Genomic DNA, 14261 nt, shown 5'->3' with positions numbered 1-14261 from the left:
ATTTCTTTCATCAGTGTCTTATAATTTTCTGCATACAGGTCTTTTGTCTCCTTAGGTAGGTTTATTCCTAGGTATTTTATTCTTTTTGTTGCAATGGTAAGTGGGAGTGATTCCATAATTTCTTTTTCAGATTTTTCATCATTAGTGTATAGGAATGCAAGAGATTTCTGTGCACTAATTTTGTATCCTTCTAGTTTACCAAATTCATTGATTTGCTCTAGTAGTTTTCTGGTAGCCTCTTTAGGATTCTCTATATTTAGTAACATGTCATCTGCAAACAGTGACTGTTTTAATTCTTCTTTTCCAGTTTGGATTCCTTTTATTTCTTTTTCTTCTCTGATTGCTCTGGCTAAAACTTCCAAAACTATGTTGAATAATAGTGGTGAGAGTGGGTAACCTTGTCTTGTTCCTGATTTTAGTGGAAATGGTTTCAGTTTTTCACCATGGAGAACAATGTTGGCTGTGGGTTTGTCATATATGGTCTTTATTACGTTGAGGTAAGTTCCCTCTATGCTTACTTTCTAGATGGTTTTTATCATAAATGGGTGTTGAATTTTGTCAAAAGCTTTTTCTGCATCTATTGAGATTATCATATAGTTTTATCCTTCAATTTGTTAATATGGTGTATCACATTGATTGATTTGCTTATATTGAAGAATCCTTGCATTCCTGGGATAAAGCCCACTTGATCATGGTGTATGATCCTTTTAATGCGCTGTTGGATTCTGTTTGCTAGTATTTTGTTGCGTTTTTTTGCATCTATGTTCATCAGTGATATTGGCCTGTAGTTTTCTTTCTTTGTGACATCTTTGTCTGGTTTTGGTATCAGGGTGATGGTGGCCTCGTAGAATGAGTTTGGGTGTGTTCTTCCCTCTGCTATATTTTGGAAGAGTTTGAGAAGGATAGGTGTTACCTCTTCTCTAAATGTTTGATAGAATTTGCCTGTGAAGCCATCTAGTCCTGGGTTTTTGTTTGTTGAAAGAATTTAATCACAGTTTCAATTTCAGTGCTTCTGATTGGTCTGTTTATATTTTCTATTTCTTCCTGGTTCAGCCTCGTAAAGTGCTTTTCTACGAGTTTGTCCATTTTTTCCAGGTTGTCCACTTTATTGGCATATTTTTGCTTGTAGTAATCTCTCATGATCCTTTGTATTTCTGCAGCGTCAGTTGTTACTTTCCCTTTTTTTCCTGATTAGTATGGATAACAGTTTATCAATTTTGTTCATCTTCTCAAAGAACCAGCTTTTAGTTTTATTGATCTTTGCTATTGTTTCCCTGATTTCTTTTTCATTTATTTCTAATCTGATCTTTATGGTTTTTTTCCTTCTGCTAACTTTGGGGTTTTATTGTTATTCTTTCTCTAATTGCTTTAGGTGTAAGGTTAGGTTGTTTATTTGAGATTTTTCTTGTTTCTTGAGGTAGGATTGTACTGCTTTAAACTTCCCTCTTAGAACTGCTTTTGCTGCATCCCATAGGTTTTGGGTCGTCGTGCTTTCATTGTCATTTGTTTCTAGGTATTTTTTGATTTCCTATTTGATTTCTTCAGTGATCTCTTGGTTATTTAGTAGTGTATTGTTTAGCCTCCATGTGTTTGTATTTTTTGCAGTTTTTTTCCCGGTAATTGGTATCTAGTCTCATAGTGTTGTGCCTGCAAATGATACTTGATAGGATTTCATTTTTCTTAAATTTGCCAGTACTTGATCTGTGACCCAAGATATGATATATCCTGGAGAATGTTCCATGAGCACTTGAGAAGAAAGTGTATTCTGTTGTTTTTGGTTGGAATGTCCTATAAATATCATTTAAGTCCATCTTGTTTAATGTGTCAATTAAAGCTGGTGTTTCCTTGTTTATTCTCATTTTGGATGTGTCCATTGTTGAATGTGGGGTGTTAAAGACCCCTACTATGATTGTGTTGCTGTCAAGTTTCCCTTTTATGGTTGTAAGCATTTGCCTTATGTATTGAGGTGCTCCTATGTTGGGTGCATAAATATTTACAATTTTTATATCTTCTTCTTTATTGATCCCTTGATCATTATGTAATGACCTTCTTGGTCTCATGTAATAGTCTTTATTTTAAAGTCTATTTTGTCTGATATGAGAATTGCTACTTCAGCTTTCTTTTGATTTTCATTTGCATGGAATATCTTCTTCCATCCCCTCACTTTCAGTCTGTACGTGTCCCTATGTCTGAACTGGGTCTCTTGTAGACAGCATATTTATGGGTCTTGTTTTTGTATTCATTCAGCCAGTCTATGTCTTTTCGTTGGAGCATTTAATCCACTTACATTTTAGGTAATTATCAATATGTATGTTCCTATTACCACTTTCGTAATTGTTTTGGGTTTGTTATTGTAGGTCTCTTCATTCTCTTGTGTTTCCTGCCTAGAGTAGTTCCTTTAAAATTTGTTGTAAAGCTGGTTTGGTGGTGCTGAGTTCTCTCAGCTTTTGCTTGTCTGTAAAGGTTTTAATTTCTCCGTCAAATCTGAATGAGATTCTTGCTAGTTAGACTAATCTTGCTTGTAGGTTTTTCCCTATCAGCACTTTAAATATGTTCTGCCACACACTTCTGTCTTGCAGAGTTTCTGCTGAAAGATCAGATGTTAACCTTATGGGGATTCACTTGTATATTATTTGTTGTTTTTCCCTTGCTGCTTTTAATATTTTTTCTTTGTATTTAACTTCTGAAAGTTTGATTAATATGTGTCTTGGCATGTTTCTCCTTGGATTTATCCTGTATGGGACTCTCTGCACTTCCTGGACTTGATTGACTATTTCCTTTCCCATATTAGGGAAGTTTTCAACTATAATATCTTCAAATATTTTCTCAGTCCCTTTCTTTTTCTCTTCTTCTTCTGGGACCCCTATAATTCGAATGTTGGTGTCTTTAATGTTGTCCCAGAGGTCTCTGAAACTGTCCTTAATTCTTTTCATTCTTTTTTCTTTATTGTGCTCTGCGGTAGTTATTTACACTATTTTAACTTCCAGGTCACTTATCTGTTCTTCTGCCTCAGTTATTCTGCTATTGATTCCTTCTAGAGAATTTTTAATTTCATTTATTCTGTTGTTCATCACTGTTTGTTTGCTCTTTAGTTCTTCTAAGTCTTTTTTTTTTTTTTTTTAAGAAATTCACGTTCTTTTATTTATTTATTTATGACTGTGTTGAGTCTTCGTTTCTGTGCGAGGGCTTTCTCTAGTTGCGGCAAGTGGGGACCACTCTTCATCGCGGTGCGCAGGCCTCTCACCATCGCGGCCTCTCTTGTTGCGGAGCACAGGCTCCAGACGCGCAGGCTCAGTAATTGTGGCTCACGGGCCCAGTTGCTCCGTGGCATGTGGGATCTTCCCAGACCAGGGCTCGAACCCGTGTCCCCTGCATTGGCAGGCAGATTCTCAACCACTGCGCCACCAGGGAAGCCCCCTTCTAAGTCTTTATTAAACGTTTCTTGTATTTTCTCCGTTCTATTTCGAAGACTTTGGATAATATTTATTATCATTACTCTGAATCCTTTTTCGGGAAGACTGCATGTTTCCTCTTCAATTGTTTGGTCTGGTGGATTTTTACCTTGCTCCTTCATGTGCTGTGTATTTGTCTTCTCATTTTGCTTAACTTATTGTGTTTGGGGTCTCCTGTTCACAGGCTGCAGGTTCGTATTTCCCATTGTTTTTGGTGTCTGCTCCCAGTGTGTAAGGTTGGTTCAGTGGGTTGTGTAGGTTTCCTGGTGGAGGAGACTGGTTGTTGTGTTCTGGTGGATGAGGCTGGATCTTGTCTTTCTGGTGGGCAGGACTTTGTCCGATGATGTGTTTTGGGGTGTCTTTTACCTTATTATGATTTTAGGCAGCCTCTCTGCTAATGATTGGGGTTGTGTTCCTGTCTTGCTAGTTGTTTGGCATGGGGTGTCCAGCACTGTAGCCTGCTGGTCGCTGAGTGGAGCTGGGTTTTAGCGTTGAGATGGAGATCTCTGGGAGAGCTCTCTCCGATTGTTATTACGAGGGGCTGGGAGGTCTCTGGTGGACCAGTGTTCTGAACTCGTCTCTCTCACTTCAGAGGCTCAGGTGTGACACTTGGCTGGAGCACCAAGACCCTGTCAGCCACACAGCTGTGTCATCCTGGAGAAGATGGACTGAAGCCAGGAGAAAGCTAGAGGATGGGAGACCTGTCAGAAGGTTTGTTTGATGAAATCAGGCAAAGGATGGTGACATTCTGTACCCAGGATCTACTCGCGGAGGGGAAAGTGGTGCCTCAGGAAGCCAAGTGCGTGATTCTACCCACTCTGTTTTTAAGAAAGATATACTCTGTTGTTAATTATTGAAATAAGATGTATTGATTTAGTCTCTGAAATGTCTGCACCAACAAATCAATTTGAAAATATTTCTTTCCTTAAAAATTAATGGTAGACAAAAAATATTTAAAAGTTAAACAATATGAAATGAAAATTTTAGTTACTGAAACAAAAATAGTTTTTACTACAGTAGCTCTATTACAATACCTGTTTTGAAAATATGAATTTGTTCCAAAAGGGTGGATATATTTGGGAACAATTAAGACATAATGTGAAAATGGGTCTTTATGTGAGATTTTGATCTAATGAAATACTAGGTGAATGTAGGAAAATGCACCCAGATGAGTTGTGTACTTAGAAACACACAAAATGTAAACATGGACACACCTCAGGTATCTACCAGCTACCTCAGTTAACTATGCACTTGCCGTGAGCCATGTTTATCCACCTCAGGTCTTACAGTTTTCCTTCCAATTACAGAGAACCCTCCTTTTACTACTTCATAATAACTCATAGGCTGTAACCCCTCCAATATCTACTTCCGCAAGCAAATTTCAAATAAGTTTGAAGGTAAATTGCCATATTCAATGTAATATTTATGCATGAACCTTTTACTATGTGTAAAACTGTACTACCATATTTTTTATGGCCTTATTTTTTTTCAGTGTCACTGACCAAGTTTCTGTGTGTGTCATTCTTCCCATGAGTTCTGTGTTTTTTATTGCACAATTTTGCATGGCAGAATCATTTTTAGGAGCATATATATTACATTGGAGGATGACTGATTGTATGTAGATTTTATGGTAAACTTGTGACCAAAATAAATGATCAAGACAATTTCTGCGGAGTTTTAATAATTGAATGTTACTATGCATAATATGATGTTATATAATTTTTGAAAGCAATCAAAATGAAGTTAGTAAACATAGTAATTAGAGATTGCACATAGGCCTATATTAAGTCTACTTATATAAATATTCATACTATATTAGAATGAATTTCCATAAAACACATTATTTAGGTATATGAATTATAAATTAAATATGGTCTTGGTAAATGGTAGGATATTTTCATTACTGTTGTTAATTCATTAAAATCTTTTAATTTAAAATTTGAGTACTAATTGTGGGAGGATTTATAAAATGTGCTGTGTTACCTTTAAAAATGAAAATAATCTTCAAAAAGAAGAAATAGCTTGTGAACATTTATATTTTACATATTATAAGTAATTTTTATTTTAAGATCAAAATAGTGATTTAAATATACTTATTTACACCTACTGAAATATATTCAGGTGTGTGTCAAAACGTAAGTTAAAAGTTTCATGTCAAAAAGTATGAAAATTCACATTATTTATCTTATAACTGGAAACTCTTGAAAGAGTTAGTTAACCCCTATCGACCTCACATTTTTCACAAAAAATATAAAACATAAGATTTTACTATAGATTTAATGAGAAAATTTATATGAAATAGAGCTTACTACCATATCTACCATAAAATATATGTACAACTATGCTATTTTCCCTCATACCTCCTTTCTTATTTTAACTATCACACATTAATAGAGAAAATCATTGAGTAAGAGCCTAAAAAAGTTTTTTTTCATGAGTTTTTATGAAAAGAGCCAGAAAAGAGCCTGGCAGTAGATAAAACACCTAGATAGAAAATGAAAATATCAACTGAACGTTTAAATATCATACTAAATATCTGCAGCTATAATATAGTTTATACTTGGATCTTAGTATATACAGAATAACTGAATTTATTTTTATGGTTTTTTGTAGTTGTCTAACAGCTTATTGAAATCTTTATATGCCTTCCTGAGGTATAGGTCCTCAAGAATGATGGTACCAGCTTTCTCTGTTTAGAAATATCTGGGTGTTTCATTGTCAAAATGACTAGAAGGCACTAATGGCATTTCACACATGGCGGCCAGCAATGCCAGATGTCCTGTAAGCCTACATTGCAAAAAGTGCTCCCCATCAAATGCTACAGTGAATAGCCACATGGGTGACAATCTGTAATTATCTAGTCAAGATACTAAATATTTTACATGTAAACACTTTGAGATTTTGATATAAAGTAAAATTTTCAAGAATGCAATTACTGTGTAAATTAAAGGAACAATGTACCTTTTTTAATCTAAAAACTTCCAAGAGTTTTCAACATATACAAAAATTACGTAGCAAAAGCCAAATTACTGAAGTTATTCAAGTCACCAATAGAACACTGTAGCAAGCTGAATTATCACATCTGTGTCTTGTCACATCCAGGATAATTGTAATATTTAAATATATAATTATTTAGTCCTCATTTTAAAATATCAGATAAAGAGAAAAGGCGTAAATACATTTCATTTGAATATTTCAAATTGGTCATTACAACATAATGAGGAATGTACTGATACAATGTGGCCACCAATTTTTTTTTAATTGAAATAAAACTCAGGATGTAGAGCTCACTTAATAAAGCATATATATATATATAAATTTTATGTTTATATATGTGCATATATATGTTTATATACCTATATAATGTAATAATATAATATATAATGTAATTAATGTACATTATATATTAATGTAATATATTAAAATATATTCAATTTTTAGAAATTATAAGCATAGTTTAAAAACCAAAAACTGCCACTAGAGTGTTTACAACATATTTTAATATTTTAGTCATCACAGGAAGAGTTGCACTAGACATTTTATTTCCTCTTTGTGATAAAAGTACAAAAAGTAAGTCGCATTTGTGTTAAGAGAAGCAAGTAATACAATTTTAATTTGGATGATATAAATTTGGAGCCTAGAAGGCTCATGAATCTTAGTAGGGTTTATGAAAAGTCTTCTAGAATGCATGTGTCTTAATAAGGTCTCCAGCACTGTAGCCACTTAGACCAGAAAACCCTGAATCGGAGAAAGACTCCCTCCTTGACCAAAGTTTAGACAGGCCACTCTGGGCCTTCTTTTCAAGTCCAGTTTTAGCAACAAGCTTTGGTGAGACAATTTATCTAGAATTCCCTCACCCTTGATATCTGACCTTGGCCTGACTTTAGCAAAAATCCATTTTAACAAGAATGGCTCTACCCTTGATATCTAATTAATTTTCTTCCACTGAGCCCCTCACTCTGTTCTGCACTTTGGCTGTACATCCCCAGTTGTCTTTGCTGTACCTAGAGTCGAATTCAACTTCTCTCTCCTATTGCAATAGTCTTTCCCATATTGCAATAGACCTGAATAAAGTCTTTCTTGCTGTTTCTAACAAGTGTTTAGTGTAAAATTTCTCTTTCACAAAACATGTGTCTTTATGTGGAGAGAAGAAGAATATCAACAAAATGTTAAGTCATTCAAACCATAAAAACCCTGGATTCTGATATGTGAAGCATGGGAAAGATGAAGAGCTTCCTCCAGAGGGGGGGTACACTCAAGGCACAACCAAGGTGATGGTGGAAGCATTTGTGCAGTAGAGAGGGAATGCGTGGCAGGCACCTCTCTTGACTGATGATTGATTGATCAATTTGGAGGCATGCAGGCGATATTTTGTCTTGTTTGGCTGAGTACAATGAAAATGTTCTCTTTCCTTCCAGATTTCCTGCAATATAGTTAAGGTTAAATATATATTTTTACTTATTTCCGAAAGCATACTGGGCAAGCTTTAATGGTATTAATTTGGTAGAGAAAATAACCAATGTAATAAACCCACATTTCAGCCTATTCTTTTAATACTTTCAGAATGATTCCAGAAGAACCTTAAATAAATGGTATATTTATATTCGTTTTATGCCTTTTTATTGTGACTTTATAATAAATGAGAAGTTTTTTTGGTAAATATTGGAATTTAACATTCTTAGTTTGGATAAACAATTTTGAACATCTAACTAGCAAACCCGTATAAAACTAAGTAACACCACAGAATACAGCAAAAGAATAATTTAATGAACTTAGAAGACTAACTAGACCTTTGTGCCTAGCTTATCAGGGACGATAGATACAATTTCAATACCAATGAAATAAACTCCCACAAATTGATTTTTCTTTGTGTACACTCATCAGTGTAAACGCAATTAAATTGTAAAGCTTGCACTTGTTCAGGAAAGATGTTTTCTATTCATATTCATGCTACGTGGGTGCTTTGGTTTCTGATACTTTGTTATATGGAAACCTTACAAAGTGAAAAAAAAATAACTACAAGTTTATGAGTCTTTATCACAGAGGATTAAAACATATGCCTTTCCTTTAAATAAATACTATTATTATTGTTTTTCATCAAATTTTAATATTAAGAATGCCTTTTTGAATTAAATTCTAATTATTATGAGGCCTGAAACTTTTAAATTAGCATGTGCTGTAATTCAAATGAAATGATAGCTAATTTGTTCCCATCAAATTAATACAAAAAACAAGAAAATCAAAGGTTGTGTCTTTAAGTTTTTTGTTTCAGAAAGTAAAATCACACATAAGTACTATTTTTTAAGGCCTGAAGAGCTTCTTGGCAAGTTTATAAAATGCTTAATTCAATAATATAAACTTCACAAAAATACCCTAAATTACTACTGTGATCTCTGATTTTCTAATGAGGAAACCATGACTCAAAGATTATCATCTTGCCCCAAATCAAGCTGTTAGTAAGATACGGTTTGAAATTCCACTTTTACTGACACCAAAACTTGTACAGTTAACCAAATAATCAGTTATGTTCAGCTCTGTGTAACTAAATACCAGATAGACATTTTCCCAGCAATAAATCAATGTCTTATAGGAGTGTCTGTCTGTCTCAGCATACCACATATTTCATGTGCTGCTTGCAGGTATGTATTCTACATAAGATTTTATTCTTGGGTTACATTAGTATAAATTAGCTATCTCAGGAAAATGGAATGTCCATCATTGTGTGTGGGAAGACTACTTTTTACATTGACACAGCTAAGAAAATTTCCCTTTTACAATAGTTTCGATCAGGAATCTGGACTGAATGATATTTCTGGAACACGATTTTCCAGTAATTACTTTATCACCATAAGATAGAAAAAAATCTAAAATTAAAAGAAATTTCTATTTAAAACTTGAGTTGTTTAAATCATTAGATGTGTGACTTTATTACAACATCAAGATTTCAGACACTAAGGATTCAAGAAATTAACCGGGGTAAGCAATTAAAATATGACCTCAAACACCCTAGTATATTGATCAAGAGTTTGCCATTTTTAGAGCTACATTTATGAAAAACAATAACAAAAGCCAGAAAGCTAAAGCTTAATGCATATTTTAAGGCCAAAAGCAATATAGGAAAATTCACCTCCTGTTGAGAGGTGTTTTAAAAATTGTTTAATCTACGATCCAATTCGAATCTCATTGTTCTGAGAACTCCAATATGTCTCCACAAGAGGTCATCCCTGTCACCTCAAAATTAGCTATTAAATGCTATGCTCTATTGTTTTGGCTTGCTTGGGATACACATAAAATTATCCCAAAGATTTATCTAAATAGAGAAGGTTTTAAAAAATACATGCCCTGATTTAAAAATAATAAGCAATGGAATTCTGTATTTTCACAAGTGATTTGATAAACCAGGCTAAGTGATAGTTACTAGGCAGGGGTGTTGTAAACTAGTGCTCCAAATAACAAAGCATTGATGTATAGTCTTTGCTGATTTCCAATACTCCCACCATGGCTGATTTCAAGATATTAACATGATACCCCTGAATATGGAGTTGGGAATGTTGTCAGCAGAATGAATATGTGGGTGCAATCTTTAAATAAAAGGAAGTAGCAGTACAAAGCGTGTGAGGCACGAGTAAGCCTGGGAATTTTGTTGAGCAAAAAGGTCATTGGGCTAAACGAACAAGAAAAATCAGCTAATGAAACAATTTCATTCAATAAGAAGATGGGGATATGCAAATATCTCTTTGAGATCTTGCTTCAAATTCTTTTGGCTACATACCCTTGCTTTCACTTCTATTTGAACTTGTTTTCATAGGTTCTGTAGGTGGATAACTAGAACATTGATTTGCAATATTTTTACTCTTTTAATATGAGCATTTGATCTTAAAATTCTTATGTGATTATAGATTTAGCTTCAGCCCATGCATTTCTACATGTTGTGGTTTAACATTTATTTAATTCACAGCAATTTCAAATGTCCTGCTGGATTTCTTCTTGAACCTATGCATTACTGTATTTAAAAGTGCTTTATTTAATTTCCAAACATTTGAATATTTTCTCAGTATTTGTCTTATTTTTTTCTATTTTGATACCACTACAGTCAGGGAATACCCTTTGTATGATTTTAAATATTTTTATTTCTTTATTTATCTTAGGTTTGTTTTATGGCTCAGAATGTGATTTATCTTGGAAAAACTTTTATGTGCACTTTAAAATAATATGTACTCTGCTGTTAGCTGGAATACTGTATAAATTTTGATTAGATAAATTATTTGAGAATATTGTCCAAATTTATTTAATTACAGATATTTGTTCTACATTTTTGTCAATTACTGAGAGAAGTGTTTTGAATTTTTCTATTACAATTGTGAATTTTTCTATGTTTTTTTCATGTCTAACAGGTTTTTCTTATTGCATTTTATGGATTATTGTTAGATGCATACACATTTAGAATCGAGGTATATTTCCAATGAATTGACCACTTTATAATTATGAAATATATCCTTTTTATCCCTATTAGTAATTTTCCTTGTTCTGAAATCTATTTCATCTTTTATTAACATAACCCCCAGCTTGAGGACAGATGTATCTGTCCTTCCATCTAACCTGATTTGTACAACGGGAGGAGATGTGTGTAGGCGAAGAGGCAAGCTGTACGTTTCTGTGTTTATGTTCAGAGTTCTTAGAATGGACCTTTCTCTTCCTACCTCCACTGCACTGGGATCTGCATGTGCCCCCTCTGCTTTGATCACCTCTCCCTGGTCCTGCCCTGATTCAGCTCTTACTCCCTTCATTGCATTTCGGCTAAAGCCTTTTCTGATCTCCACCCCTAAACTGGGTCAGATCCCTAACTGTATATAATTTACCTGCCTACCATGCTTCAAAATAACCATGAATTTAACAATTGACATAACCCAAACATGGGCTGGTGTCTCCCTGCCCCCTTCCCAGGGATTTGTTTCAATGTAGATGGATTCCCAGAACCATAAGCTATGATAACCCAAAGTTCTCCCCTTGATTTCTGAGAATTCTAGAGACCACTTCCTCCTGTTTCTCTCTGCTTCTGCACAGACCCACCGCCTATTCTGTTCTGCATTCGCCCTGCACAAATCGGTCCCTCCTCTGGCAACACACTCCCAGCATCTCAAGCTAGCTACCGGTGGGAGTTAGGGAAGACGTGGGGATGCCCAGAGGAGGTCCGTGTATCATCACTTGTGCTAGTGGTAATAAGTAAACCCATCTCACCATCCCCCTCCTCTTCCCCCTCCTCTTATCTTGGCACAAAGAGAAATTCTTCCCTTGCCAGAAGGGCGGGTCATATCACTCTCAGGTCCTTTCTGCTCCAAAAAGAGTCATCAAGGAAATTTTCTGAGTAAATATAGAGCTCACTAATTTCTTGTAAGTCAAAGAAAGCTCCTTTTAGAGTTTGCTTTGCCCTGGGGTGATTGGCTGCTAGTTTATTTTGACTAATGTTTCCATCCTTTTATTATATTCTATTCTTTTATTTTGTTATATATTTTAAAATTATGTTTCTTATACATAACATATAGTTGGTTCTTTCTTTTAATACAACATGACAATTTCTGTCTTTGAAATGCTCTGCTTATTATTAGAATTTAATGTATTTATAGATATGAATGGAGTAAAATCTATCATCTTATTTTCTTTTTACCCCATCCAATTTTTCTTCTATTATTCTTTTTCTCTCTTCATTTGTAGTAATTATCTTTATAATTCTATTTAATATCCACTACTGTCTTATTATTCATAGCTGGGTTTTGTTTTGTTTTGTTTTGTGGTTTTTATTTTACAAATCTGTATTTTATATAGGAATTACAATATGCATCGTAATGAATTTAACTTATGGTAGTGAATGAAACTTACCTCAGTACATTATACAATACATCGTAAGTAGAGAACTTTCAATTTAAAAAAAGGCTGGGTTTATAATCTTGAATGCTAGATCTTTGATATAAATACTATGTATAAATCCCTCACATGTCTCTCAATCTTGATTTTTCAAAATATTTCTTCTTCTTTCTAACATTTATCTATAAAAACCAAGCAGATAAATCTGTTTAAAAAAGAGGAACACACACTTTTGCAGAAAAGTGGCATACTGGCATGGAAAACTGGACTTTAATTATAAGGTTTATAGCTGGATGAAACCTTGAAACAAAGTGAAATGGAAAACATAGATATTTTAATCAATAAGTTATTAACCAAATTCTTCAATTTGATCATTTTCATAAAAAACATAAAGAATACATATGTATTTGTATGAATACTCCTTTTATTTAAAACATAGTTTCCCTTAGTTTCCTTTTTAACTGTCAGTTGAGTAGTGGTTTCTGTCATTAGATGTTACTATTTCTTAGTTGCTATGTAGTTGATTTGTTTTGAGTTATCCATGTCCTACGACTCTTCTGTTTTGTCAGTTTTGCATGCTTAGCAAATGGCTAGAAAGAGTAGAGGATAACTTAATAACAAAATATAGGGAAACTGATTTTTTGTAAATAGTACCCTTTTTAGACTAATGGATGTTTTTTGAAAAATTCTTGCTAGAAAGAAAAATAAGGTAATCTCTTAAAGTTTGTGCCTTTGTTTTCCATTATATTTAAAGAGTGTATATTATTCCTTGCTTATTCTTGTTGCTTGGGGATAATATTTTTATTGAAATAGACTGTGTTTTATGAAGCTTATCATATTCCCTAAAAATAAATGCCAGACTTTTGTCTTCATTTTAATTTAAATGCAGAAAAAGTAAAATCCCTTGTTTAATTTGCACTAGTTTCCATTGCACTATTAGTATGAAAAACATATACCTAAGCAATTTTAAATAGACCAGATTTAAGAAGAATAGAAAAATAAACTAAAAAATTTTGCTTACAAATTGTATATACTGACTTCAATGATGGGAAAATTGATTTCCTGTTAGAAAATAGATTATAAATTAAAATATCTCTTTCAAATGAAAGATTCCTATTCCTGTACTTGAAAGGAAACTGACCTATTATCAATTTAAACAAAGCTCAAGGAAGCATCATTTTAGAGCCTAAAAAAACTGAAAATGCCTCAGAAGTGATTCTTAATAAATCTGCAAAGACAGAGGGTTTTGTTCTGTTTTGTTTTTGTCCCTCTTGCTTCAGCTTTCACTAGTATTCTTTCCCCTCATCTAAAAAACTAAAACCCTCCTGCAGTGTGCCCACTCTGGACCCAAACCTGCTTTTTTCAGGTACTTTTTTGAAAACCATTTCCCTATTGTGCATTAACCCAGTTTTTCTTAAATATGTACTATTGTTGAAAGGCTAATCCCACATTAATAATCCTTAAAGAACTAACAAGAATTCAATCACACACAACCTCTACATCAGCAGGATATTTCAAGGTGGAAGGGAGTACTGGTGTTGGGTTTGTCCTCACTTAATAACATTATTAATGATGTGGATGAGTGAACAAATATTATGAGAAGGAAATTCATAGATATTAAATATGTAGAGTATGCAGAAACAAATAGGTTAGAAGCTAATGCCTGTGAAATGACCTAGAGAGGTTAAGTTAACAGTTGTTCAATATTCTTCTAGGTTTCAATAAACTAGGTCATTTAGTTGATAAAATAATATAATCAGTAAAGAACAATGCAGCAATGATAGTTAAACTGAAAGGCAAAGAAAGAACAGAAATTATATAATGTTGCATTGTTACATAGTACAGTGTTTCATGAAAATTTCTTAAGCTTTAATTCATACACAAAACCAAAAGCAGTAGTTCACTGTTCTTCACTGAGAGAATACATTATTTATGTGGAAGAATATT

General features: G+C 33.6%; 1 protein-coding gene and 1 long non-coding RNA gene across 44 annotated transcripts in view; one reads left to right on the top strand and one right to left on the bottom strand.

Annotated features, from left to right (window-relative positions):
* The window catches only part of LOC132362148 (uncharacterized), a 322664-nt gene that overhangs the window by 62704 nt on the left and 245699 nt on the right, over window positions 1-14261 (bottom strand). For 13 of the 42 annotated variants that reach the window (XR_009502243.1, XR_009502263.1, XR_009502274.1 and 10 more), the window contains one exon: window positions 6936-7875. The exons of the other annotated variants lie outside the window; for them this stretch is intronic. This is a non-coding gene — a long non-coding RNA (uncharacterized LOC132362148). Of the gene's footprint in view, window positions 1-6935; window positions 7876-14261 lie in introns of those variants that run through there. 42 annotated transcript variants of the gene reach the window in all.
* LOC132362147 (NEDD4-binding protein 1-like) overlaps window positions 1-14261 on the top strand; it is a 35109-nt gene that overhangs the window by 16580 nt on the left and 4268 nt on the right. The window contains exon 2 of one of the 2 annotated variants that reach the window (XM_059916154.1): window positions 4045-4163. In XM_059916154.1, coding sequence (XP_059772137.1) covers window positions 4045-4141 — 97 coding nt within the window. In that variant the 3' untranslated portion in view covers window positions 4142-4163. Of the gene's footprint in view, window positions 1-4044; window positions 4347-14261 lie in introns of those variants that run through there. The other variant, XM_059916153.1, reaches the window with a different exon arrangement.

The sequence above is a fragment of the Balaenoptera ricei genome, chromosome 3, assembly GCF_028023285.1.
Source record: "Balaenoptera ricei isolate mBalRic1 chromosome 3, mBalRic1.hap2, whole genome shotgun sequence".
Taxonomy (NCBI): domain Eukaryota; kingdom Metazoa; phylum Chordata; class Mammalia; order Artiodactyla; family Balaenopteridae; genus Balaenoptera; species Balaenoptera ricei.
This window is presented reverse-complemented; position numbering and strand designations above follow the sequence as displayed.